The 27,762-nt window shown below is 38.5% G+C and overlaps 2 protein-coding genes across 3 annotated transcripts; one reads left to right on the forward strand and one right to left on the reverse strand.

Moving 5' to 3' along the window:
- Positions 1-7,491: 7,491 nt before the first annotated feature.
- LOC122088601 lies at positions 7,492-10,248 on the forward strand. Its single transcript, XM_042657917.1, has 2 exons — positions 7,492-7,627; positions 7,743-10,248. Exon 2 carries the CDS (start codon positions 8,586-8,588, stop codon positions 10,077-10,079), a length of 1,494 nt encoding a protein of 497 aa, XP_042513851.1. The 5' UTR covers positions 7,492-7,627; positions 7,743-8,585; the 3' UTR covers positions 10,080-10,248.
- Positions 10,249-15,105: 4,857 nt separating this feature from the next.
- On the reverse strand, positions 15,106-19,627 carry LOC122088560 (wall-associated receptor kinase 2-like). 2 transcript variants are annotated; one of them, XM_042657862.1, is made up of 4 exons: positions 18,668-19,627; positions 18,357-18,548; positions 15,858-16,930; positions 15,106-15,522 (listed from the first exon to the last, which is right to left on the reverse strand). In XM_042657862.1, exons 1-3 carry the CDS (start codon positions 19,554-19,556, stop codon positions 15,891-15,893), a joined length of 2,121 nt encoding a protein of 706 aa, XP_042513796.1. In that variant the 5' UTR covers positions 19,557-19,627; the 3' UTR covers positions 15,106-15,522; positions 15,858-15,890. The 2 variants fall into 2 exon arrangements, with proteins under 2 accessions (XP_042513796.1, XP_042513795.1); XM_042657861.1 differs by having other exon boundaries at positions 15,106-15,507; positions 18,668-19,626.
- Between the last annotated feature and the right edge of the window lie 8,135 nt (positions 19,628-27,762).

Genomic DNA, 27,762 nt, shown 5'->3' on the forward strand with positions numbered 1-27,762 from the left:
GTTATAGTATTCACCTATGTATTATGTCCTTTACCATGCCTTTTATTCTTACTCTGCTCTGAGGAACCCTGGGGATTGTTTTGGTGTTGTGCTTCTCTAAAGATTCGATTTTCAACTCTTCTCCCTGTTGCTAGCAATGCTCAGAATGTCTCAATGTGCTGACTATATAACACATCATAATAGGGATTTTCCAAGTTATCTAGAATCATTTCAACTTGCTCTTTTTAAGTAGGTTGAGATGTCATCATACCTACCTTCTCTCAAAACCTTAAGAGAAACTCCATGAAACCCTCACCTAGAGCTTGTCGAACAGTTTCTATCTCTCGTCGAGTTATATCTAATTCAGTGTTGTAAGAGTACTGCTTAGTAAATGCTTTTATAATCATTGACCAATTCTGAGTCTAGGAAGGGTCCAATTGAGTTAACCAACAAAGAGCTGGGCTTGAAAGAGTAACCAAAAATGCTTGCCCCATTTGTTCTTCAGTAAATCCCCATGATCTGGAAATATTAATGAAGACCTTCAAGTGTGCCCTCGAGTCACCCTTGTTATAAAACTTATCAGTGTTCCACTTAAATTTCTCTAAAATGCGAGCTCCGGGAAAGAGGACCATCTCATCAATTTCTGTGACTTGAGCATCTACGCCCTTCCCTTTCTGCAGCAACTTTTCAAGTCTTCCTAATTGTTCCCTCATCTTTCTTTCCCTTTCAATTTCAAGGGGTTCAGTTGGAAGATCTAGTCAGATTTCCTCTTCATCATCTTCGACCACAAGCCTCGGTATGGTACGAGGTGCATTGGATCCCATCTTGGTCCAACTGTGTTCTACTAGGGTTGAAATGGGTTCAATTTGTTGTTGAGGCTACTTAGCATTGTTAAACTGGGTGAATAAATGACGCAACTCTTCCAACTCTAACTGCATCATATCCACTCTCCTTTTCTCTTAGGCATCTGGTTGACTTCCACTAGCCGGATCCATATTCGTCGACTGTTCAGACGATGCTGAGTTGGGTGAACTTGGTGGCGTGAGTTGAACTATAAGTTCAACCGTTGGTAAGGACTTCTCAGGGCTGACTCGAATCAAATGATTATCTTGATGGGTCCACACAGACAGCGGGAAATTTTTTTGATGAGGAATCTTGCCTGACCTAAACTAAGAAATTTAAATTTTAGATTTTTATTTTTTTATTTTTTTATTTTTTTATTTTTTAATGCACACAAATTTACTCCCCCTCAATAATAAGTGTCTAAGTTTGGCCCAATTTTCAGTTGGTATTCACACACCTTTTTTTTTTTTTAGGGCCCAATTTAAACACAAATTATGGTGTGGGAAAAACAAGTTGGTCCACGCAAGAAAAAACTCGCAGTTGATTTCACATAAGTATTTTGTTTCTCCCCGTAACATGGAAATACCTAATTATTCCTAACTCTGGGAACGGTTTTATGAAACATTATCAGTCTGGAACACGTGCTAATATAATGTGGTGAAGCGGGAATCACCCCACAGGCATGGCTGCGTGAACTAAAAATGATATAGTTGCATCTCCCAATTCCCAATTGTCAAAGAACACATCAGGTTTAAACATATACAAGAAAAATCTCACCCTAGATGAAACAAGCTAGAAAGGTTCTAACTTGAACCACAAACAATTACTGAGTCAGTTTGTGACATACCCTAATTGTTTAATGGTCTAGTTCCTATATGATGCAATGCAATGGGTAAGGCTGTAGGACAGAACAAGGTTACCCTTGACAGAACCGATATACCTATCACTGAAAGTTAATCATGGGTACGTGGTTCCTTTGATATACCAGATGTTACTGTATCAAGGGGTGTGACTTCGCTAGTGATTGTCCATGACATTACATGGGTTCAGTCAGCTAATCACAGGGGTAGGTGTATCCGTGAGTGAGTGTGTGCCAAGTGTAGTGCAGAAAGTAGCCATTAGTTAATCTCAGAATGGCCCGATATGTTCTATCACCCTGAGGGTTTCGAACTATCGACGACCATCCTCGCCAACCAATTTCACTTCGAGCACTCTTATGTAGGAAGTGGGCATCATTTGATCTCAGAGTACTTAGTATTCATGCACTGACCTCCCCGAGGGTGCGGGCACCACAGGGAGTACCCTCGTCAACTGATTTCACTTCGAACATGATGCGTGATGCAGTTAACAAGCAATGTACAAAGATGTTTGCACACAATGATGATGAGGGGGAGAAAATTCTAACGAATGATGATGAGGGGGAGAAAATTCTAACGTTCATTGTAAGTTTCTAGTATAGAAAGTTTGACAGTCCCCAGTGGAGTCGCCACTGTAAGAGAAAATACATTTTTGCTCTTTTTCTCTCTTTTCCGCTCTATCCTTCCTTCTCACCTCTGGCTTGCCTCGGGTTGAATGGTCTCCAAAGCATAGTCTGGCGACTATTGGGGGGATGGGGAAAGCATGATTTTTGGAGTCACCATCTAGGATTCAGGGCCTAGAACCCTATGGTGGAGCCCAATTTCGATCGAGGGATCGAGCTCGAATAGGGGGTCAGATTCCTATGAAAGGAAGGAACCCTCTAATTTGACTTCATACTTTGGTCTGTTCCAGAGATAGGGGTCCATGTCAGGTTATGAGTGTGGGAAGGTGTTAGGCACCCACCTCGCCCGAAATTCCCGATCTTTATACCTAAAGCTTGGATTTCGAATATTCTCCCCCGAGAATTTTAACAGTCGAAGCTAGCACAGAAGTCCTATTACATAAAATAACACAAACAAATAAACATGAACTTGCTTGAAAGAATTCTACATGAAATAATGAAATTTACATCAAATAATAAATAAAAAAAATGCAATTATCTTGTCTATATACACGTGCAATGCTCTATGATAGGAAGATCATAATCATTATTTTATGTGAGAAACATATGCAATAACATATAAAATGATGAAACAAACTACATTTAATGGACAGATGCTAAAAATAATACATAAAACTACAATAGTAAATCCTTATTTTATGCAATAAACACGTAAAACAAATATATACAGAAATGAGGCAAATAAAATTACTATATAATATTCACATGATATTAATCGATAAAAATGGTGAATTTTCTGATGATTTTCCTCGACTCAGAGGCAAAGATTTAATTCCCTTTTCTCTTTCTTAGAGAAATTAAAAACTTCCAGCACCTTGGTAAGAAAGTTGACAAGGCTTTTTTGCTAAGGTGTGACTATGGATTCTGGTTTCTGGGAATCTGAATAGGACTTCCACACTATATTTCTAGAATCAGAATCAACTTTGGAAATTTGGACAACGCTTCCGTGCTGTATTTCTAGGGTTGGAATCAGCTCAGGAAATTTTATGTAAAGCTTTCACGCCGTATTTCTAGGTTGGAATAGGCTCGGGAATTTAGGGCAGAGCTTCTGTGCCATTTTTCTAGGGTTGGAATCAGTTCAGGAATTTTGGACAAAGCTTCCACACCATTTTTCTAGGGTTGGAATTAGCTCATAAATTTTGGGCAGAGCTTCCATGCCATTTTTCTAGGGTTGGAATCAACTTAGGAATTTTGGGCAAAGATCCCGCGTCATTTTTCTAGTTTTGGAATCAGCTCAGAAATTTTGGGCAGAGCTTCCGCAGCATTTTTCTAGGGTTGGAATTAACTAAGGAATTTTGGATAGAGCTTCCACGCCATTTTTCTAGGGTTCGAATCAGCTCAGGAATTTTGGGCAGAGCTTCCATGCCATTTTTCTAGGGTTGGAATCGGCTCGAGAATTTAGGGCAAGGCTTCCGTGCCATAATAAAAATATGGAATTTAAATAAAAAGAATTTGAACAAGAGTTTTATAGTAACCTGATATGGGCAACTTAGACAACCTGGACTTCCGGCAACTTCAGCTAGCTGAGGATTCTTCCCTCTTTTTCTTTCTTCTCTTTTTTTTTTTTTTCTTCTCTCTCTTTTGGAACTTACTCTCTGTTGTTTTCTGTCTGTTCTTTTCTACCTGTTGCTTTCTGTCGGGGGTTTTACAGTGACCCATGGGTCACTATTTATGGGAGAGGAGGAAAATCAGGGGTGTAAAACACCCAAGCCCGTGAGAGGGGGGGGGCCAAATCCATGTAAGCCCCCCACAAATCAATGTAAGGGCTTACACGGATTGTAGGGCCTACACAGATTTGTAATCCCTTACACAATCCGTGCAAGGCCTTACACGGATTGTGTAAGGGTTTACACGGATCCCCCCCCCTTCATGTCACCCAGCTAGTGTATGTGTCACCCCATTGTGTAGTGAGAATAGGTACATGTCACCCTGTAAAGCTTTGAAATACCCTGTGGCACCCTCTTACACCTCCAGATACTCCCCTAGACCGAGGGCTACTCCCTAGCCTGGGCAGCAGTAGCCTTTGGTGGAGTTCTTATCTCGTCAATAGCAGTCAGTAAGTTTTGGTTTTGGATAGGGTCTGGTTTAAGTTCAAGGTTTGATTTTGGTTTGAATTATGGTTTGATTTAAAAGTTGGATTAAGGTTTAATTATGGTTTGATTATGGTTTGATTTAAGGTTTGATTAAGTGTTTGATTTTAAGGTTTAAGGATCAGGTTTAGGTTCGGGTTCTAGTTGGGCTTAGGGTTTAGGGTTTTGATTAGGGTTTAGGGTTTAAAATAGGGTTTGGCATTTAAATTAGGGTTTACGGTTTAAATTATGGTTTGATCTGGTCTGGTCTGGTTCAGGGTTTGGTTTGGTTTGGTTCAGGGTTTGGTTTGGTTCAAGGTTCGATCTAGTTCAGGGTTTGGTCTGGTCCAGGGTCTAGTCTAGTTTAGGGTCTGGTTTGGTTTGGTTTGGTCTAGGGTCTAGTCTGGTCTGGTTCAGGGTTTGGTTTAGGGTTTGGTCTGATTTGGTTTGGTTCTTTCTGGTTTAACTGGTTCAAAGTTCAAGTAGGCATTACGGCACACCTGGGTATCCTTTTTTTTCATACTAGATATCAATGAGACCATTTTTCCGAATACTTTCCAATGATAGGGGAATCGAGCACGTGCTAAGCTTGATTGTCGTTTTCCAGTAAAAGGCATTAATGACCACTTCCGGTCACCTTCCCCGCATCATCTAAATTTTGACCAATCACAAGTTCTGGGATAGACTGGATTTGTGCTGAAAATTCAACTTATTTTCGAAAGAGAAAATATATGTCTCCTCATTACCCATAATTCATCATTGCCGAGGGGAGACAAAATTTGGTGTCTTCAACCAGTTAACTAATTATCCACAACATCCCAAGTATATGATAAACTACGTCATAATGACCAATGATATTTATTATTCACAAGACCTTGGGATTCATAATAGAATTGATTCAAATATGAAAAACCTCATTAGGCATTATGTAAAGACTGACCATTGCCAAATGAGACTATTTCAAGTGATAAAATTCTTCATAATCTCACGGTGATCAATAACATAGTCATTTTTCAAAACATTAATCAATGGCCTCTTAGTTCTATGAATAAATACAAATATAATACAAATATAATACAAAAATTCATGTAAACATATCATAGAACAAATTAGATTATTAAATGTAGCCCGAAACAAAGAATCCAACGCAAAAACAAAAAAACGAATTTCAATTTGGCTTTAAAACGGCCCTTAAAATGGCATTTAAAGTGATTTAAATAAAAACCCAAAAGGAACCGAAAACAAAACAAGGCTTTTGCTTCACTCGGTTCAAGTGAACGACCTTTTTCTTTTTCTTTTTATTATTGTTATTATTATTATTATTATTATTAAGCCATTGGACCTAAGCCCATAAAGTAAATAAAGCCCATTAGTTATGACTTTAGTCATTTAAACCAAACTTGGGCTTAGCCCATTAATAAGGACTTCATTTAAACTTAAAACATTCAAATAAGGGGTATGATGGTAAAATCATTGTGAAGAAGGCAACCACCCTAACATCTTTTTTCTTTCTCTTCTCTCTAGCCGCCGCGAGTTGTAGAATTTCATTCTTCTTTTTTTTTTTTTCTTTTTTTTTTTAATTGTTAACTTTTCACAACCAAAACTTACAAACAGAAAGGGTTGAATGAATGCGACCACTGATTTGTTGCGTATTTGGCTTCGGCCGCAGGTTCAATTCTTTTTTTTTTTTTTTTCCTTCTAAATTTCAAGTTTTCAACACCTATCAACCCGCAGCCATTGCCGTTGAAGACCAAAAATCCCATCAATCTTTGACGACGATATTCCATGAACAAAACCGATTCAAAACCCAGTGAAGACCAAACACCCACGTAACCCTTAGAAATCTGAACTTGATTTTTTTTTTTTTTCTTTTAATAAGAGATCAGAGTATTTACTTTCTAAAGGCTTATTTGTATAAACTTAAAGCACAAGCGATTCCAAATCAAAATTCAATCCTAACGGAATTCTAAAGTGAAAACTAATTTTAAATACCAAATTCCGAATAAAAAAATCTATTCCAATTCTTGTCCCATGTGGTTGGCTCTAATACCACTTGTTAGAATAGCCAGGGTTCGAATCCCGAAACCATAGTTGAAGAAACCACATAGCAAAAACAAGAACACGAATCTAATAAAGTTATCAAATCATAGAGGATCGAATTGCTGTCCTGCACCGAAAATCCTAAACCACAATGGGTTGGGCCAGCATATCCCTAAACTTGAGAGTGGACCAAACCAATTCATGCAACTTGATTCTCACCCATTTAATCAATCGATTCATGCAACTTCACATTGCCATGGAGCCTCCTTTAAATAGTTACATGACCTCACTCTTGCATTAATCATTCCTATGCTTTAACTTTTTTTTTGGTAAAGACATTCCTATGCTTTAACAATTGATCCTTTTTGAACGAAGCTTTCCATAATCGAAAACATTAGTCTTTAATCTCAACATATGGTTGAGCTTTGACCATCACAACATAATACCCTCTTCCTTTCTTTCCATTGGTTAACTGTTCCTTTCTGTTTATCATATCGTAACCTGCCCATTCTATTGAATCAAAGTAGGGGTACCAACATCTTTACAGCTTATTTGGAAATTTTTTCGGGAAAAAAGAAAAAACAAGAAAAACGAATCATGGAATTTTCACTTCAAACGGAGGCCCATTACCCATCCCAATCTTTTAAATTTATGTCTTTCATTGTAAGCCTAAGAGAATCACTTTATAAAAATTATAGAATCTCTGCCCTTTGGCCTTTACAGCTAGTTTGAAATATTTTGAAGACGAAAAAGTGAATCATGATAATTTCACAAGACCCATCTTCAGCATTGCCATCAACAGGACAGGGACAACCACACTTCTCAACCACTAAAACAAAACCCAAAAATCAAACTAGCATGATCTAGATTTAAGACACCTAGATGCATCTATATCTAGATCCATCTTCACCAAAGACGGCCACACTATAACCGGCGTAGAGATTTCCAACGGAGCAGCTGATTTAGACAACTAATAAAATAATAGAATATATCTCTCACCTTAGGCACCTTTAAAGCTAATTTTGAAATTATTATCTTTCACTTCAAGTGGAGGCCCTTTGCCTATCCCAACTAAAGGAAAATCATACATGTCGGCCGGAGAGAAGAGAATCACTCTTTACAAAAAGTGCTTTCTCATGAGACTTTAAATTAATTTGTGAGTTTTGCCTCATTATATGAATTAAATCTACAACAGCATCTTAGCATTTCAATGATTTAGGCTTCTGATATGCTTTGAATACTGAATTTTCTCTCTCATTTTGCTGTCCCAGCCATTGTATTTAGAAGAAAGAAGAAGAAGCAGCAACCATGGGACTACTGTTACATGATTCACCTGCTCCTGCTTTGAATGGATTTTGTGAGGCAGCATCATATTCTTCACCTGTTCCTTGGATTGGCCTCTACATTGCAGCTGCAACAATGGTATGCTTCTTCTGCGTGAGTTTTGACTTGGTGCATGCATTCATTCACAAGAAGCCATTCGTGCCATGCAAATTGTTCCCTATGAATGCATTCACCTTGACTGTCTTAGGAGTTGCCACAAAACTCCCAGTTGATCTTACCACTTGTATGCCTAGAATTGAGGATCAACTCTCTAAGCTCACTAGCATTGGATTGTTGTGCACCTCACTTGGATTTTATGTTCCTTCTCTGGGGACTATGGACACATCTGAGCGCTACGGCAACATGGCAGCACTGACCGTGACCGTGATTACTATGGTTGTTAATGTGTGTATGCAACTGGGCACAGGTGTGATCTTTGCCTTTAGGATAGAACATCTCATCATCATGGTTTCCATCTTACTATTGCTTCTGTTCATGTGGTCTTCTGCTATAGCATTTAGAGGCCAAACTGAGTTCTGGCCAACTTATTATAGATCCAGACCTTCTTTAGATCCCAAGAACAATGAAAAAGATGTGAAGGGATTAAGAAAACTATTACTCAAGTTTCATGTACTCAACTATACAGGAAACCCTCAGACATTGTTATGTGAAACTTCGAATCATCACACTATTTCCTTTCTATGTTCCCTTTCATCACTAGTTGTCTTACAAGCCATGTTGAGGTCCTTTTCCAGGTTTTCTGCTCCAAGATTTGAGTCCTCTGATTACCAATGGTCGATTCCCTACTTGATTGTACTTTTGCCATCTTCTGTAGATGGTTTTCTCTTCTTATTCACACTGACCCCACCAGTGATGATAATGTTCTATGGGCACATAAAAAGGAATATTCTCCAGAAAGAGAATTAGAACATCTCAAGTTGAAGACCTCATCTCTTAGGTTCCTCAACAAAAGTCTCTCTAATGGGTTTCTAATTGCCAAAGACTTTATCATGGACGCGCTTATACGCACACAAATCGTGTTGTATACATGTAGCAGTCTCTTCATTGCGATCCCGATTTACACTGTTAAGAAACTCTTGGAATGTCTACTTCCATTTGAACATGTTTTCCCTGAGAACACAGAGGAAATTGAAAATATGTTACAACAATTGTCAACCTCTGGGTCCAAAATAACCATGCAAGATATAATTTTGGAATTTGCATTATCATCTCTGGGTGGAACTTTTGATTCTTGGATAACTAAGAAGGCCATTGCTGACATGATGAGATGGTCGAATAAATGTAAGAGTGACTGTCCAACCAATCTCATCCAATTAATATCAAAATCAGAATGCAAGAGAGGAGAAAATGGCGATTTCAAAACAAAACTAGAAGAAAAAGGGACTCAATTTTTTACGAGGTTCGACAATGAAGGCAATTTTGTGTACAGAGTTTCATGTGTATCAGTCTTGGTCCTCTCAAGTTTTCTTGAAGAATTCATGGCAACTTCTCGTTGGGAATCTCTAAGGCAGAGCTTAAATGAGTCATTTGAAATCCTTGAGTATGTTGACAAGAGCAATACTCCCAACATGGGAGATGAAACAAGATGGACATCAACAAAAGAATTGTGGGCTCATTGGGAGAATTCCAAGCATTGGTTCCGAACTAAGATCATCTCGCAAGCATTCAAGAAGAAATCCGAAAAATCTGAATCCGGTGATGTTCTTAAGGAAGCTTGTTGCACTATAGAAAAGGATTTTGAAGTTGATGGAAATGTTCTTATTGATACCAAAGGTGCTGGTGGTCCGTTGGCTTCAAAGCATGAGAATCTGATTAAAGCTGAGTTTGTAATAATTTCTAAATTCTTAGGAGCTGAGGAGTATGGGAATCTTTACGATTTTTTAGAGAAGTGTTTTGTACAGATGCTATGTTATTTTCTCTCCAATCTCCCACTGGCCATATTGAAGGAGATCGATGGAGATGATCCAACTGAAATAGGCGAAGGAAGAGTGAGAAAAGCCTTGAAGTTTCTTGTTGAACTTGAGTTGTTAAGTGACAAATTAGGGGACAAAATCGAATGGTCATGGTCTGATAAGTCTGATCCTGCAAATCAAGGAAATGATGAGAACCTCATCACTCGCTTAGTTGCTCGGCAATGTGGTTCTGAGGTTAATAAGGCTGAAATTTCGATTGTTGTTGATAGAAAGGTTGACAATATTGATGCTTCCCTTGCTGCTACTTCCGCTGGAAGAGATGATGACGGTGATACAATTAGAGAAATTTGATTTAATATGAGTGTTTGAATACAATATCAGTGCTTCTGCTTCTGTTTTATTTCTGGTTTATTTGCATAGGTTTTTCCATTCCTGAATACGACTATTGTATTTTATGTTTTTAATTAATTAAGTTTCCTAGCAACTATTTGGTGGTTTATTGAGATTAAATTTTCTATTACTGCTGGCTGACATGTAAATAATATTTCCTTTCTTTTGTCCTCAATTACTATGATTTCACAATTACTATGATTTCTTGTGAAAATACAACAATGGTTGGAATGTCTCTATAGCTGGAACTTGCTTTTTTTTTTTTTTTTTTTTTTCACACTACTGATTGAATAGAATGGGACTAAAACCTCTCCTTGGGATATACCTATATCCGAGAGAAAAAAAAAGGAGAGTGAAGAAGAAAAGAAAAAGAAGAATAGGACTGAAAAACAATCTAATTCCCTATCCGTGGAGTGTGAAGTAATATAGAAGATATAATCTGAACTAGAGAAAAACTGAGCATGGCAGTAGAGTTGTTGGATGCACATCCCACTCCCGATTGGTAGTGATGTGCATAAAGACAACCCACCTATGGACAATTGACACATGGCACGAGACAGTAGTTCCAATCCACCCAGAAGAGAACCGGGAAGGTTCACAGGAAAAGGAGGATCTTCGGATCTCGAGATCCGAGGAGGATACCACTTTCCATGGCGAATAGATCCCTGATTGAACTTCAACCGGTAATCCGATATGTTCTTTCTCTAGTTTTCTTGGAATCAAGACAAATAACTTCGCAAAAATCTCGTCTTTTTTAATTGGATTGAATATGCTAAGGATAATGACTTTAAGAAACAATGGATGGAGAGTGATTCTAGTACAATGGTTATTACTTCTATTCATAAAGGAAATATCCCATGGAGGTTCCAGCAAAATGGGTTTATTTTCAGCCTTTTCTTGGCTCTGTTACTTGGTGGATTACTCATTGTTACAGGGAAGGGAATGTGATTGTAGATTTCATCACTAAGAAATGTGCTATGACTCAAAACTCTTGTTATTGGTCATCATATCCAAGCTTTGTCTATCATGACATTATTTGAGATAGTGTGGATAGACCTCGATATTGGTTTGATTGATTTGTTTCTTATCTTTACAGTGCTTAGAAAATTTGTTATTTTCTAAGCACAATATTAGAAAGATGATGGCCATGCCAAAGGTGGAGAGTCAAGTTCTTATCTCTATAGGTTGCTGCTAATGATAATGCCGAAGGTGGCTCGTTTAGATGAATTTGAAGCTTCTTGATCTTTGCTGATGGCCATGCCGAAGGTGGAGAGTCAAGTCCTTTTGTGTATAGGTTAATCTGTTTTCCTCATTTGGTAATGCCCAGATGTAAAACCTATACATCCTTCAATTTATATATATATATATATATTCGCTAAAGATTCTGAAAAACTTTATTAGAAAGAGAACAAAAGAGACAATCCAATACATAGAACCAATCAAGCAATCTCCACCTTCGGCATTGCCATCAGCAGAAAAAGCACAGCCGGAAAAAAAAATTCTAATTCACTAACCCTAACAAGTGAATATCCATCTCTTGGAGATCTCTTTTCACTGATATAAAAATTAGAGAAGGAGATCTCTTTCTATCTTCATAGTGCCATTCCTCTTTTTCCAGATTTTGTCTAAAATTAATACAAACCAGCCATCCAAGGAACTTTATCAGCAAATAAACAAGTCAAATAATTATGGTGCCTAGCTCTCTTATCAGCTTGATGGAGAAGTGGATGAGAAACTTCATACGGATAGGTGATGTGGACTCATCCAAAGTTGTGAATGTTAAATGGGAGAATGTTTGCAAGCCCAGGGATGAAGGTGGTTTGGGGATTCATCGCCTTCGTGACATCAATAAATCTCTTTTATACAAGCAAGTTTGGAATATTAGGAATGGCAGTTCAAGTATGAGTAGATTGTTTAAGGCCAGATTTCTAAGAAATGGAAACCTTAAGTCAACCAGCAAATCATCATCTGTTTGGCCTAGGCTGCGTAAAGTTTGGAACTTCATTTCTTCCAAAGAGCGTTGGATAATAGGTAATGGGCACGATATTCGTTTTTGGTCTGAAAAATGTCTTGGAGATAGGTCTATTGCAGAATCTTGTGGATTAGATCCCGCTCTCATTATAACCTCCTCCATGAAGGTGGCTTATGTTATTCAGAACTCCCAATGGGTCCTCCTTGATGTCCTATCCCCTTCTCTTCAGAATTGCTTTGAAGCCACTCGCTTAATCCCTCTACCGCAAGCTACCCTGAATGATAGGTGTGTTTGGAGCTGCTCTCCCTCTGGCACCTTCTCCTCCTCTTCTTGGGACGAGATCAAAAAGCGTAATCCAAAAGTCCCATGGAGCTCCATGGTCTGGGGGAAGTTTCTGCAACCAAGACAATCTACTTTCGGATGGTGCTTGATGCATAATAAGCTCCCCATAGACGATATTGTTTTTACAAAAGGTATTTATTTAGCTTCCAAATGCAACCTTTGTGAGGAGGAATCTAAGTCTTTTACTCATTTATTTTTGGGTTGCAAATTCTCTGTTTCAATTTGGAAAAATTTTATGGAATGGTTTGGAGTTCATTGGCCTAAAATAGAAAACCTGGGCCTTCTAGTTCAATGGTGGTCCAGAAAGCGCAGAGTGATGGTCCTAAAGGAACCTTGGTCCATTGGCATGATTATTGTTGCCGATAATATCTGGAAGGAAAGGAACGAAGGGCGTTTTGAAGAAAGAAAGCACAATTCCTTCTGTATCTTTGACAAGGTCAAAAGAGATTATTAAGACTTGAAAGTCTCCACCACCAGGTAAAATCAATTTCGGATCTGATTTTCTATTGGAATTTGGGTCTCTCCATTGACTCTAGACGTCAGCCTGACATTTTTGAAGTTTTTTGGTGTAAGCCCCCTATTGGATGGTTGAAATAAAATGTGGATGGGTGTTCTTTGCGCAATCCTGGAAGGGCTGGAGCAGGTGGAGTTATTCGTAACAATCATGGTATGGTGACTAGCACCTTTAAGGTGTTCCTTGGGGTGAAGACTAATTATGTAGCAGAATTTTGCACTCTAATGGAAGGGATTAAAATGGCTGAAGATTTGAGGGAAAATTCTCTCTAGATCGAATTAGACTCAGCGGCTGTGGTGGTAGCAGTTCAATCCAGATCTATCCCTTGGTTCGGTGCCCAAGAATGGATTTCTCTGGACCCTTTCCTGTCCTCCATTACTTGGAAAATATCGCACTATTTTAGAGAGGCCAACTGCATCGCTGAATTTTTGGCAAGAGATGCGCTAAATCTTCTCTTTCTCGGGCATTAATGTTTCTCTTCCCAGCCACATCTGCAACGAGGTTGCTCATGATGCGGCATCTAGATCCAGATATCGATTTTAATTTTTATTACTCTGTGTTTTTTTCTTTCCCTGCTGATGGCAATGCCGAAGGTGGGGGATTAAAAAACAACTCTTGAGAATTCTTTGTAAATTCTTCTCTTTTCTTTTAATAAAGTCCGAATCTTTGAGCGAAAAAAAAAGAGAGTTGAACCTAGTACCTCCAACTTGCAAACTAACTTCCAACCAACAAGCTACAACTTCATATGTATTTTAGTTTAATATGTACTTTGGTGACTTTCAGAAAAAATGTGTGTGGTAGTTATGTAAGTGGGGGTAATGGATGGATAGTGGGGTGTTACGATGTACGTTAAATATGTTGGTTGAGATTAATGAAGCAATCTTTGAATCCCTTAATACTTCTACTAGAGAGAGTATGGAGGTATTTGCTTCCTCGGCAGAGCCAAGAAATCTTGTCCTTAATTTATCCCAACCCAACCATATTTTCTCTCCCTCATTAGGTTCTTGATCCTTTCCATCATAGGGAAGAAGAATGGCTCGATGTATATGCCAGCTTGGTATCAAAGCCTGGGAATGGAGCAATGCATAGAGAGGTTAGACGGAGAGGTGAGTTCCTTCAGTGAAGGCCAGCAACAGATATTGGCGAAGTTGGATGGGTATCAACAATTGCTTAACAAGATCGGTGAGTTTTTTGAGAAGTTAAGTAATTCTCATCTTAACCGAGTAGAAGGGCAGGTTAGGGAAAACTCTAGAGCTTCCACCGAGATTTCTGGAGTGTTTCGAACTTCACAATACAACCCAGCTGCATACACCACCGCCTCACAATAGACTTATTTATCAAGGATGGCCAAGCTGGATTTCCTTCTATACAACGGGGAGGAAGATGGTACAAGCTGAACTTGTCAAGTGGATTGGATCGCATACAATCCTTCCATTGTCCACTCTCACCCTGTCAATTGACTGGGTGCCCTAGAAACTGACTCGAGCATCGGAGTGTCCAATGGAGGTAGTAGCTCCAGTCCACTCTAACGTTCTCTTCTTTGTGATTACAACATATTTATCTGAGCTATATCAGTTCACATGTCATTTTTATTAAATCAACAACAGATAAAACCTATCTCATAATCTCGTATTTTATACTTTTAAATATGCAGATGTATTAAAGAGATATAATTCATTAAGATCAGCATTGAATGATCCCTAATTTTTCTATATTTTTGTTGTTATAATATTTTTGACCACACAATGCATAAAGCGGTTCCCTTTTTAGAGGAATTTTTTTTTTAATAATCATTTTATCTGATCAATTCTAATTTCTGACAACTCGTTACTTAGACACTACTTTATCTTTGGGAATCAAAGTTGATGAAAAAGAAGTTGTAAACTTACTTTTTTGGCCTTTTAGTATAACATAAAGAACTTTCAATGCGGGTAAACCCCTATCATTTCATATATGTACTCGAACAAATTATTTTGAAAACTCTTTTTTACCCCTAAAGTAAAGAACTTTTAGGACTAAGAAAAGGGAAAATCAAATGAAAGTTATATCTTCTTAATTCATCACTTCGGTTACAACAAGAAACACCCTATATCTTTAGAGGGTTTGACAAAGTAGAAAAATTAAATAACGGACTTATTTCTTGCGAAGAAAAATTCATGTACCAACTAAAATAAAAATAACTATTATTGATCACATGAGTTATAATACCAACGAGAAAAAGACCCAGACTAAAAAATCCTCACCAACAATAAATCCAAAGCTTTCAAATTGTGAATATTTCTCACACATGGACAATCACATCATAAGATAAAGATAGATTAAAAAACAAACCAACTAGCATATAAAACCTAAGCCACCATGCCTAAAGTCCCAGCCCACAGATTAACAACATTTTAAAGAGCTAAAAAAAAAAATATATATATATATATATATATAAAAAAAAAAAAAAAGAAAGAAAGGCTCTACAACTCCTTCAGCATCCAAGAATACAGTAAACCTTGACGTGCAAACTCAATAGCAGGCCTCACCACTTCCATCATTCCAACCATTTTGAGCTTCTTCTGCAATGATGCAACCTTTTTGGAGTCAAGTTAGATTCTCAGAGTTTATTAATTTATAAATAATTTATAAAACTGTAAAGTATAATCCTTATAAAAAATAATAATGATAAATAAAATAAATAAAAACTAGCAATGGCGGTGAGTGCAAAAACCATTTTCTTGTTTGATAAGAATAAGTGGGAAAAAAAAAATAATAAATAAAAAAAGTAATTAAACAAATACTTATATTCATGCCAAAGGAGTTAAGATTTGTTGATGCTGTGTACGTATGGATGCATATGGTAAGAATTAAGTGCCAATATATATCTCTCAATATAAAAGTTGTATGATGTTGAGAAGCTTTTACATACATTTTTTTCTGCAAAGGTCGTCAGCAGCTTATTTCAAGCTGTAGTAGAACTTGTAGCTGGATTAAAATGCCGAAGCTTCTCTGCAACTTCCTTCATTGTGGGCCTATCTTCACTTTTATCCTTGAGGCAGCCTATTACAATCTCAGCAACTACCTGGAGCTGTTCTTCCTTTGCATAATTTGCTATTCGTCCATCAAGAATATGAGAAAGATTCTTACCTTCTTTATTTGGTTGCACTAGTGAAGCTACAAAAGCTGATAAATCTTGCTTTTCCCCAGTCAAAAGCTCCACTAGAACAACTCCAAAACTATAAACATCACTTTTATCAGTTCCTTCAAGTTCAACACTTTTAGTACTCCCTTCCCTTTTTGTCATCCTTTGAGTTTGATACAAAGGAACCAATCTTGAAGCTTCAAAATCAGATACTTTAGCCACCAATGTTTTTGAATTTTCATCCTCATTTTCTTCAAATAGCAATACATTAGAAGATTGGAATTTCCCATGAAAGACAGGTACTGAATCTGAATGCAAATAGTCAAGTGCGTCGGCCATTTCTGCTGCAATTCTCAAGCGATCTTCCCATGAGATAGTGGCTTCCTTGATATGTTCAGATAGGTTCTTCCCATCGGAGATGTACTCATAAACTAACATTGGAACATCTGTGTCTAGGCAACAACCCAAGAGCTTCACAAGGTGTTTGTGATCGATTCGAGAAAGAACATCAACCTCATTAACAAACTGTATAATCTGGTCTTTCATCTCACTTTTCTCCAATGGGTATCTCTTAACGGAAATTGCTTTCCCATTTGGTAAATTTCCACTAAAAATCCTACCAAACCCTCCTTGGATGTGTATTTCATTCTTATCATGGAAATATTTAGTTGCCTTCTTTACCTCTTTAATGGTGAAAAACCTAAAATTTTCTTTGACCCCTTTATGCGCGCTCGACTTTATTCGTTGCTCCAATAGTTTACCTCCATTTTCTTGAAAAAGTATCATACGTTCTCTTTTCTTTTTTGCCCAATACAAAAACCATATAATGACAGGTAGAACTATAAAGCATGCGCTGATACCTGCACACACACGAAAAAAATATAAAAAATCAATGTATATTTTTACTTTTTATTAAATTCAAAAACATGCCTTAGGCTCCTCGTAGTTAAAAGGAAAGGAAGGAAAATTGGTTTTAAAAAGAAAAATGAAGCTTTTATATGTATCATTATGCCATGTTTCGGCTCTTAGTATTTTTCATCTTTTTGAAACGAACCGCGTAAAAAAAAAAAAAAAACACTAGAAACGAGAAATTTTGGAATATGCTTAACATTTGAGTTTCATTCCAAAACATAATTTTGATTCAAAATAGGAAAATTCTGGTTTTGACACGAAACGTCATTTCTAGAACAGAATGACTACCAAAAGCAACCTTATTGTTTCTACTTAAAAAAATAATAATAAAATAAATAAGAAGCAAGTTTGGAAATAAAATCCTACTTTTGTTCTACTGACTTTACCAGCTCAATTTCGTTTTACATGACTTTTACCTATAATTGAATAGAGCCATTTGGTTACAAATAAAGGATGATTAGGGGAAATAAAAATAATTTTATGCAAGAAAAAAATAAAGTTTTGTAATCATGATTGTATAACTAACTCAAAATGTTATTGTCAAATTTTTTAATTAAAGTTATAAAATAGATTTATTATTTTCGTTTTCAAATCAAATGAATTTGATTGAAAAGTGAAGTAAATAGATTTAATAAGATTTTGAGTTTCAACAATCATAGTCAGCAAAAAATTAAAAGGATTTCATTTTTTTATTTAATCAAGCCTCCCTTTTCTTCTCTCCTGGCCCCTTCACTTCCCTTAATTTCGAATGAGGCACAATGGAGAGAAAAACAAGTTTGAAGTTAAAAAAAAAAAAAAAAAAAAAAAAAAAAAAGAATAAACAATAATAAACTACAAAGGAGGAGGGCTAGTCTGCCCTCTCTGATCATCAAACACAATGTTATAAAGGCTACCTTCCACCAAAAAAAAAATTTGTTATGAAGGCTACACGCGGGCAGAAAAAAGAAAAAAAGAAAAAGGGTTAGCCATAGATTCTAGGTTGCTTTAATTTGACAAAAAGCTTGGACAATGGCCTCTAATTTACACTTTCGATAGGTTCAATGGTGTCATGAGTCATGAAGCACAACCAGGGTTTTCTAAAGTTTGTTTTATTCTACACTGTTGTAGATCAAGCTATAAGAAATAAGTTCCATTGATCTTTAACACTTTTAGTGGCTAAAAGATGAAAAAAATGGCCAAAAATAGAAATATTTATTCATTCATGGTCATCCCAATTAAGTTTTTCAGAATTGAGCATAATTAGAATCAAGATCCATCCATGGTGGCAGATAAAGCTTTTACTGACTTCACTTAAACTACTTCTCAGGCACCACCTGACCTCCAAAGTGTGTGTGTGAGTGAGAGAGAGAGAGAGAGAGAGAGAGAGAGAGATACCTGCAATAAGGGGTATGATATTGTCCTTACACCCACTTCCTCTTCTCAGTGCACCGTACAATGAAGTTCCTTTTCTCCAACCATCACCACGAAAGCCCAATGGACAATGGCAGCTGTAACCTCCAACCCTATTCTTGCATTTAGCATTTTCACTGCAGTTATGAGTAGTGGCAACTTTGCATTCATTCACATCTTCATCACCATCATCATCATCATCATCATCATCATCATCCAATTAATAACCCAATTGATAATTCCAATCTATATAACAAACACAGAAGAGTAAATAGATAGGGTTTGTTGATGGTTACCTTGGCATCCGTCTTGAAGGTAAGGGTTCCCTTCGTAACCATTGGAACAAATGCAACTATAGCCAAGACCATTCTTGGAGGTGACACATTCGCTTTTGTTTTTGCATGCGTAAGTAATCTGGTTTTTCTCAGCTTCTTCACAAGACTTGAGATCTATTGCCCAGTCGTACACTAGAGGGACCAATTCCATATTACCATTTTTATATATACTTGTGAATTTGGAGAGATATGAGTTTGAGAAGTTGAACCAGTTATCTTGAACGATGAAAGCGTAGCTGCAGGGATTGAAATCAAACACCTTTGTGTGATTCTCATAACTGTTAAGAGATATGTTGAAGTTAGCGAAGCCCTTTGGGATTGAGGTCTGGCAACACCCTATGCCGGCGCAGGAGCCATTGATCACATCAGACTTGTTGCTGCAAATCATGCTACACCCACTCTGAAAATCCCTGCCATTGGAACCGGTGATGTTAGAGATGGTGTCACAACCCAGAGCCGTGAATTTATTCTGTGTGTCAGAGAGGGTGAATTGGGTGCGGCTCCCTGATTTCCCTGAAATTTTGTTCCGATCAGTCCGTACACCTAACTTGTTGTAGCATTCGAAATTTACAGGAGAAAGTACAGTCAATTGGCCGTGAAATGAAATATTGATAACTTCCACGTTTCTCCCCATGATCAGTTTTGGAGGGTTGTAGCTATCGTTGCAGATTAGCTTAAAAACACGTCTGTAACACTCTTCATCAGCTCCTAACCCAAAGGGGTAGGGAACTTGGACACCACCACATATAGAAGTGCAATTGGGCTTTGTCAATGGCAACATTGATGTTGCCACTGCCGGCCATAACTGGACGATGAAGAGGAACGGAAGCAACACGAGAGGAGTACTCATGGCTTAATTCTTGGTTGCTTTTAATTCATTGGGTGCTCGTTTAATTGCTTCACTACCTATGATATTTATCTGTTGGATTCAAACCTTCAATGAAGGAAGGGAGAGAAGCATCTTTTTATTTTTCCTTTTTCTTTAAAAAGCTATGAAAGCAGCATCTAATTCTCAATTAACACTAGCTTAAGCTAGTGGTGGCCCTTGGCAGTATTAGCGCTCAATAAGATAGAATGGCAAAAGAAAAAAAGGTCGCATCTAATCCTTTATCTTTGCTTGGTGAGAAGGAAATGAAAGTTCTTTGCTTGTGGGCCACAAATAATTGGATTGGGAGTGCTTGACTAGACCACTTGACTTCTCAAGTCACTGCTGATTTAAAAATAAAATAAAAGGGGGAAAGCTATTTTGTAAGTCGTAACTAACCCGGTTACAACCACATATTGTAACCAGACTTATTTCCCACTTAAATACTACTTATCAACTACTTAATATTAGTTAAAAAATAATAATAAATAAATATAGAACTACATCTGGACAGGAGAGATTAACTCCTTGAAAAAAAATTACAGTTAAATGGGTGGATATGTGCAAGCCTAAGGAGGAAGGGGTTCAGGATTCGTCGGTTGAGAGAAGTTAATTATGCTTGTCTTAGAAAGCTGGTTTGGCAGGTGAAGCATGAGGATACAACTATGAGTCGCTTCTTATGGGCTAGATTTGTGAAAAATGATGGATATCTAAAGTAAACATACAAGGCATCCTCAACTTGGCTAGGGATAGAAAGGATGTGGAACTTTGTTTCTGTGACACCCCACCTTCTGCAAGGGAAATATGGAGGTCAATGGTCCAAGGATCATGTCTCTTAGGATTGAATTGTAAATCAATTGAGTGATAAATAAAAAGAAGAAAATTTAAAATCTATATTAAACACAACCTCAGAATAATAACACTGGAAGTCTTCAAATTAATAATTAAAAGTCATAAAAGTCTCCAATATAATCCACAACCAATTAAATCCTTTAAGAGAATTATTACATCCATAATTTAAATCTCTAAGACAAATAATATGATCTATGATCAACTAAAATAGTAAATGTTCTGCACATCCCCATCAATCTCTTGGTTTTCACCACTAACCAGTATATCAGAGTGCTCTCCATCTGCGGAATAATTTGGGTAAGATTCTGGAGAGAAACTCAGTAAGTAAAACAGCATACAATATCCATAAGTTTGAAAACATGGGCATAGAATAATAACATATGCAATAATATCTTAAAATCAAATATGTAGCATTTATGACATTTTACAAGGTCCAGTTATTCTCAGTTATGTCCATTTAATTAATTCATTTACTTTGCTCCCCAAGTGCCCCACATGTTCTGTGGCTTGTGCATATATCATCCCACATGATTTGTGGCCAATGCATGGCTTGACACTCAAGTAACAATTAAAAGCCAAGGTCCCTTAGATGCCCCACACATTCTATGGCTTGTTCATACGTCATCCCACACATTCTATGGCCAATGCATATCTTGACATCCAAGTATCAAACATTACACATAATCCCCTTAGATGCCCCACACGCTTTGTGGCTTATACATACGTCATCCTGCACATTCTGTGGACAATGCGTATATTTTTTTTTTCCGCTAATGGATGAATTTTATTAAAAAGGGGAAAAGAAAAGATTACATCAACCAACACCCAAAAACAAACCTCCCCAAACCCCCACCTTCGGCATTGCCATCAGCAGGGAGAGGGAGAGGGAACATTAGCAGAATCTATAATTAAGTCTTCCATTAGCATCTCTGCTAAGAAGCTCCACTACATGATTTGGAAAATTTACATTAATTCCAGAGACACTAGACTTGGCCACTCTCTTGCTAAGAAGTCCGCGATGGTATTACCTGCTCTGAAAATATGAGATAATTTCCACTTTATCCCATCCAAGTATGGTTTGAGGAAAGCCCAACGTTGCGCTGCAAACCAGAGGATCTTCCATTGTTGCACCAGCATCACCACCGCAAAGGAATCAGACTCAACCCAGAGCTGGTTAAAACCCATATCTCTAGCATGCATAAGGCCTTCCATGAGCCTTCCATCTTAGCTTGAAACACCCCAGTAACCCCCATGAAGATTTTATAGGATCCCAGAATTCTTCCCAAACAATCTCTAAACACTCCTCCAGCACCTGCCCCGCCTGGGTTTCTCAATGAGCTGCCATCAAAATTTAATTTGACCCAATTAACCTGAGCCCTGCGCTAAAAAACCTCTAAAATTGGTCTGGAAGGAATGCCCTGACCCATCAGACCCAACTTCCTACAGCACACCATATCATCCATGGTTCTAATAGCTCCTTTAGTATTAGGTTTACAACTTTTTAATTCCTCAATAATAGACAGGCACACATACCTAGAATGTTTCCATCCTTCACCATGCCTCCTTAGGTTTCTCTCTCTCCAGATACTATCTGCCACGATAACCAGCCCCATCGTCTAGGCTTCTTTACAGCATGCCTAATTTGAAGCTCTTTTCCGCCATTGGAACAGCATAGGCACAGATATTGGAGGCGACCACCCAATATTGAAGCAACCACAAAAGAAGGACCATCTTTCATTCGCGAAAGGGCAACGAAGGAAAAGGTGGTCCAAGGATTCTTCATCCACACCACATAACCTGCATTTAGAAGCAAGAGGAATACCTTTCCTCCTCGCCACCTCATCCGAAGGCAACTTACCATGGATCAACGGCCAGCCAAAAATAGACATCCTGGGCTACACCTTTTTACACCAAACTAGGGAATCCTATGAAACCTTAGGATTACGAATCCTAATCTCACCCCAAGTCGCCTTGACTGAGAAAGATCCGTCCAGAGAGCACATCCAGAAAACCTTATCTTCACATTCATACATAGGAATTCTAATATTTTTAATCAAATTAAAAATTTCTTTCATCTTAGTAGACTGAACAGGAGGTAACTTCCACTGGAAATTTTCAATAAATCTGTTCATCTTCCCTATATATGCCAAATCTTTGCTGACTCCCACCTCAATTAGGTCCTGGACAGAGGTGCCATTCACCCATTTATTATTCAAAAATTTATTTTCTAGCCATTCCCTACCATCCAACGCTCATTATCTGTGATGATGCTCCAAACCTTCCTAACACTAGGCCAAATGGAGGATGCCCTATATCCAACCCTGGGAGATCCATTTTTCTTCAAGAACAGAGCCCTTAGAAATTTAAAAGCAGTCGAATCATCATGCTATATTCTCCATGCTAGATTACAGAGCATAGACTTGTTCAAATTCCTCAACCTTCTCAGCCCCAGCCCACCTTCCTCCTTCGGCCTGCAACACATGTTCCATTTGACAATGATTTTCTTTGAAGTATCAACCTCCCCTATTGATATGAAGTTTCGCATCCATCTCTCCATGGTAGATATCATAGAAGAGGGCCACCAATAAACACCAAAGCTATGATTTGGCATCCCCAAAATAACCGATCGCATAAGCTCCACTCTCTCAGCAATAGAGAGTAAGTTCCCTTTCCACCCTGCCAGGCGGCCCTTGACCTTATCTAGAATCAGAAGCAATGGTGCCTTTTTGACCCTACCTCTGAAAATTTCCACCCCTAAATATCGAGTGGGGAGGTTACACACAGCGATGCCTAACACATCAATAATAGCCTGTTTTCGCTGAGACTGGATCAAACCCATAAACAACTTACTCTCATCAAGGCTGATTCGCTGACTAGAGAATTCTTCATATTTTAGAAGAAAATGCTTTAGATTCTTCACATACCTGATAGAGGCATTAAAGAAAATAAAAATTTCATCCACGAATAGTCGGACAATGCGTATCTTGACATCCAAGTAGGTCATTAAACAATAAGGGGGTGACTCCAACGGTAGGATATGTAACTTGCATCACACGCTTTGTGGGCTAAATCTATGGAATGTCCCACACATTATGTGGCCAACACTTGAACCCATGGTCTATACAACCTACATCCCTCCTTGGCCTCAAAATTCCAAGTGTCAAATGTTATGGGTGTCATTCACCTAGTTATTAAATTCTCTGAATTATTCGCGAATAATTCTGCAGAACAGAATTTTATCGAATTTTATGAATAATTTTGTCCGAATCCAAATCAAATAAAAAATTCTCAAATTTTATAGACTTTTTTAAAATTCACGAATAATTCGACCGAACCGAATTTTATAACTCATTCATCATTTTCATCATTTAAATGCACATGTGATGGAGCAAATAACCAAGTACGTACATTTTACCCCATGCAATAACACATAATTTTAAGAACTAAGTAATTCATTTTTCATTCATAATTTAAAACATACACTTCAGCCCATGCACACACATCATGTATTAGAGTATTTAAGAGCATTATGCTAACATATAAATAATAAGAAAATTATGAAATCAGCTCTTATGCATCCAATACTACACATGATTATGTAAGCAACCCCTAATTCATATACTCATAATGGAATGAACCAAGACAATAAGAAATGCTAAATCATCCTCTAATTTGCTAGTTTATGATTGGATAATTTTAATCGAGTCAAGAAACCTAATTTAACCCCTAAAATCATGAAACAAAAATAATGTCTATTTAATTGACAAGGAACAACAAATCAGCCCGTATCATCGTAACGCCGAAATGGGATTGGTTTAATTAAGTGAATGTACCGAAACAGTCCCTACAAATCATAGAATAGAATAGGACAAAATTTACTAAGTGAAACACTGAACAATCCCTAATCATCAAAATCAAGGTGACATATGTTTGATTCAAATAGGAACGCTAACAATCCTTAAACCATTAATAGAAATAGTACCTAACATGGAACATTTAGGAAGAAATAGATTTGATTTACTCATAGTGCTAACAGCCCCTAAAATCATCACTAAAACTGTAATACCCTACTTCAACCCGGTCTGATTACAGGGTTGACTCGGTTTAACTATGCAGGACCTGAACCGGAGAGAGTTAAAGCGGGATCCTTATGGACTATGATGGCAAGGGTGACCTTAAACACCAGCTGGCCCGACAAGTCCGAGCTAGTGCCAGAAGAGACGGGTGTACCCAAGCCGTGTACATACACCTATCACAAAGCCATGTACGGATGAAGCAGGTATGTAGCCATATTTTATGGTGCATACGTATATTACATCTAAGGCCAAGAGTGAGATTCGTGCCGAGGGCCGAATTCTGTCAAAATCCCACTTATTGGCCAAGTTTTGACCCTCAGGTGGGCGGACAGGTGGGCGCATCCACCCACCTGAGTGACCCACCCATGTGAATACTTAGTTATTATAAGAAGTATATATAGCATTTATGTTTTCTTTTTCTTTTCTCATTTATGACACTCGTACGTTGGTGAGAAGAGTAAAGAGGAGGGAGAAAAGAAGGGGAGAAGAGAAGGAAGAGGAAGAAGAGATGGATTTCAGTGGCACCGAGGCTTGATCTCCCCATTTCGATGCCAGAAGAGTGATCTCCAACACGAGATCTACATTTAGAGGTGAGCAAAGGTTGGGTTCCTTAAACTTTCACCATACCCAAGTAAAACCCTTGATTTGGGTAGGGTTTCTTGAGATCTTGTAAATCCCCCTTGAGATGATGAATCTAAGGTTTAATATATGATCTATGTGTTGATTTTGAAGGATTTGAAGAAGTATTTACAAGGTTGGAGAAGCATTGTTGATTTGAAGTGATTTTGGGGTTTTGAAGGAGTTCTTGAGCAAATAAGGTAAGATGGCTTCTCATTCCTTAAATCTAACCTAGATTTAGGTTAGAACCATCTTATGAGACCTTGAATGTGTGAAGAATGGGTTTGGAAAAGCCCCATTTGAATCCCCAAAGGTTGGGAGAAGTTTGGGAAGAAACAGCAGTTTCCCACCAAGACTGGTGGGCTAAACCGGTGGGCCATTTGGCCCGCCTATGGGCACCTGCCTAAGAGGGCAGGACCCTTGGGCCCAACCGGCAGGCCCAACCGACAGGCCGATCGGCGGGCCACCCTGCCCGTCGGTCTTAGCAGGACCCTCTGGCCCAACCGGTGGGCCAGACAGATGGGCCAACCGGCGGGCCGACCTGCCCACCAGTCAAGACCGGTGGGCCTAACTAGTGGGTCAGACAGGTGGGCTGTCCGACCCACCCGAGAGACTCCGAACATGATTTTTACATCCGATTGGACCCAAAACGGACGTGCGACCCTCTTTCAGGATCCTACACTTGATTTTGTCATTGGATCTTGTTAATTTTGATCCTAAAGGGGTGAAATGCTAACCCCGCTCACTCATGATAGGTTCACCAAGTCTTATGCTTCTCGCACCGGATCTCACCCGTACCGAGCGAGAATCCTTGTACACTACAGGTAAGTGGGGAGAGGAAGTTTGGCCTTGTTTCAAGGCATTGTTTGGCATTCATTTAAATTGTATCTAGGCTAGCCATGTCATCATGCAAATGCTATGTAGATTAGTCATCCTCACATTGTTATGCATGGGTGTTGTGTTTATTTTTTAATTGCCAAGTGATGATATGCTTATGTGATGACTGTTGACATCATTGTGCATGATGCATTAATAGACTAGATGCCGTAGTCGGCTTGAAAACGAGTGCATTGGTGGCCCGTGGTATGGGACGCGGTGGCACTATGCAATCGTACTATTGTCATATAGGAGCATGCGCTTTAGAATTATCACCTTCCCGTGCTACGACCCTTCCCAACAGGGGTTAAGGTGTTGGGTTACCATTTGGGGGAAGCAGTGGTCGCAGTTGTCGGGTCACTGTGGCGGTTAGACATTACGCCCGGCTGGTCATTAGGACAGTCGGCAACCCCGATGGTATATTCAAGAGGGCCAATCGTATTGCTTTTAAATTACTGGAGTCAGCACCTTTAATTTTCAGTCATTTACTTTATGTTGAGAGCCAGTGGTCGGCATGTTTTACTTTTTCGAGTACTCACGGTGGGCCTTCTCCGACAATCCTATGGGCGTATCGCGGGATGGAGTTCGTGGCTCGTACCCGGAGTATACACACACTGTGGTTGTAGTAGCACTAGACCAAAGACTTAGTAATGTTGCTTAGGTGGATGTGATTAAAAATGTATTGCATAGCATATAGTGCATATGGTTGTGATTTGTTATGTGGACTACTGTGTGGTCTATCTTTTCACTTACTGAGCTAGTGAGCTCATCCCACGTGTGCACCTCTTTTAGATGATTTTACAGGTCATCAACCAGATGAGCACGGGGCGGGTCCCACAGTTGAGTTCCCTGAAGAGGATTGGTGGGTCCCTGAGGAGTTAGAGCACAGCACGGATTGCTCGTGCTAGGGCTGTCTGCGGGACCGCAGTTCTGATACCAAGCTGAGCTCCACTTTTGATGCCAACCTGACCTCTACCTCTGATGCCGAGCTGGGCTCAACCTTCGATACCGAGCTGAGCTCTAATCTTTGATACTGAGCCGAGCTGTACACTCTGATTTTTGATGATTCCTTTTGTGTACTTGATATGTGAATTGTACTCTTATTGGGTAAATATCATGCCTTCGGGCCCACATGTACTTAACTATTGTATTACAATTTGGGTATCAAGTATTATGGAAATATTCACAGGTAAACCAAGTCTTCCGCTGAACTGATGAGCTCTTTCTTAGTTGTGTGTATGCTGTGGTAGAATATTGTATCAGATGATCCTGGCAGGTTTGGGTTAACCGGTGTTAACCCGGTCATTGGCCCGGTTCTGTGTGAACGGGGTGTGACAACGGTGGTATCAGAGCGTGATGCTCTAATCCACTCACAGCATACCATTAGACCCCATAGAATCTATAATAGGAAATGGGATTGGGTTAATGTAAAAACCTTAAAGAGTTAAAAGCCAAAGAAAGAAAAGAATAAAAATGGTTGCATTTAGATATTGCATTCATGGCATGAAGAGAAAATAAAAGGTTAATTAATTGGTGTCATAACCCATTGAGTACAAGTTTGATGAAATTTCGGCAGCATAACGGCGTAAAATGAGATTTCCAAAAAAAATTTCACACAAACACCTGATAAACAACATATCCACATATATATAGATATCAATGATCAAATTAACAAAAGACATCACAACTAAACTACACAAGTATTCAAATATACAAATCCACCACAGACCACTATCAAAACACATCATCACATAAATAAGTCCAGTTAC

Source organism: Macadamia integrifolia, chromosome 9 (genome assembly GCF_013358625.1).
Source record: "Macadamia integrifolia cultivar HAES 741 chromosome 9, SCU_Mint_v3, whole genome shotgun sequence".
Classification (NCBI taxonomy): domain Eukaryota; kingdom Viridiplantae; phylum Streptophyta; class Magnoliopsida; order Proteales; family Proteaceae; genus Macadamia; species Macadamia integrifolia.

Excerpts from the sequence above, each read along its gene's own strand:
- LOC122088601 (XM_042657917.1), top strand. The coding sequence starts at position 8,586 with ATGGTCGATTCCCTACTTGATTGTACTTTTGCCATCTTCTGTAGATGG.
- LOC122088560 (XM_042657862.1), bottom strand. The coding sequence starts at position 19,556 with ATGAGTACTCCTCTCGTGTTGCTTCCGTTCCTCTTCATCGTCCAGTTA. Across the intron at positions 18,549-18,667 it reads CCTTCAAGACGGATGCCAAG|ATGTGAATGAATGCAAAGTT; the intron begins GTAACCATCAAC and ends ATGGTGATGAAG. Across the intron at positions 16,931-18,356 it reads TATCATACCCCTTATTGCAG|GTATCAGCGCATGCTTTATA; the intron begins GTATCTCTCTCT and ends GTGTGTGTGCAG.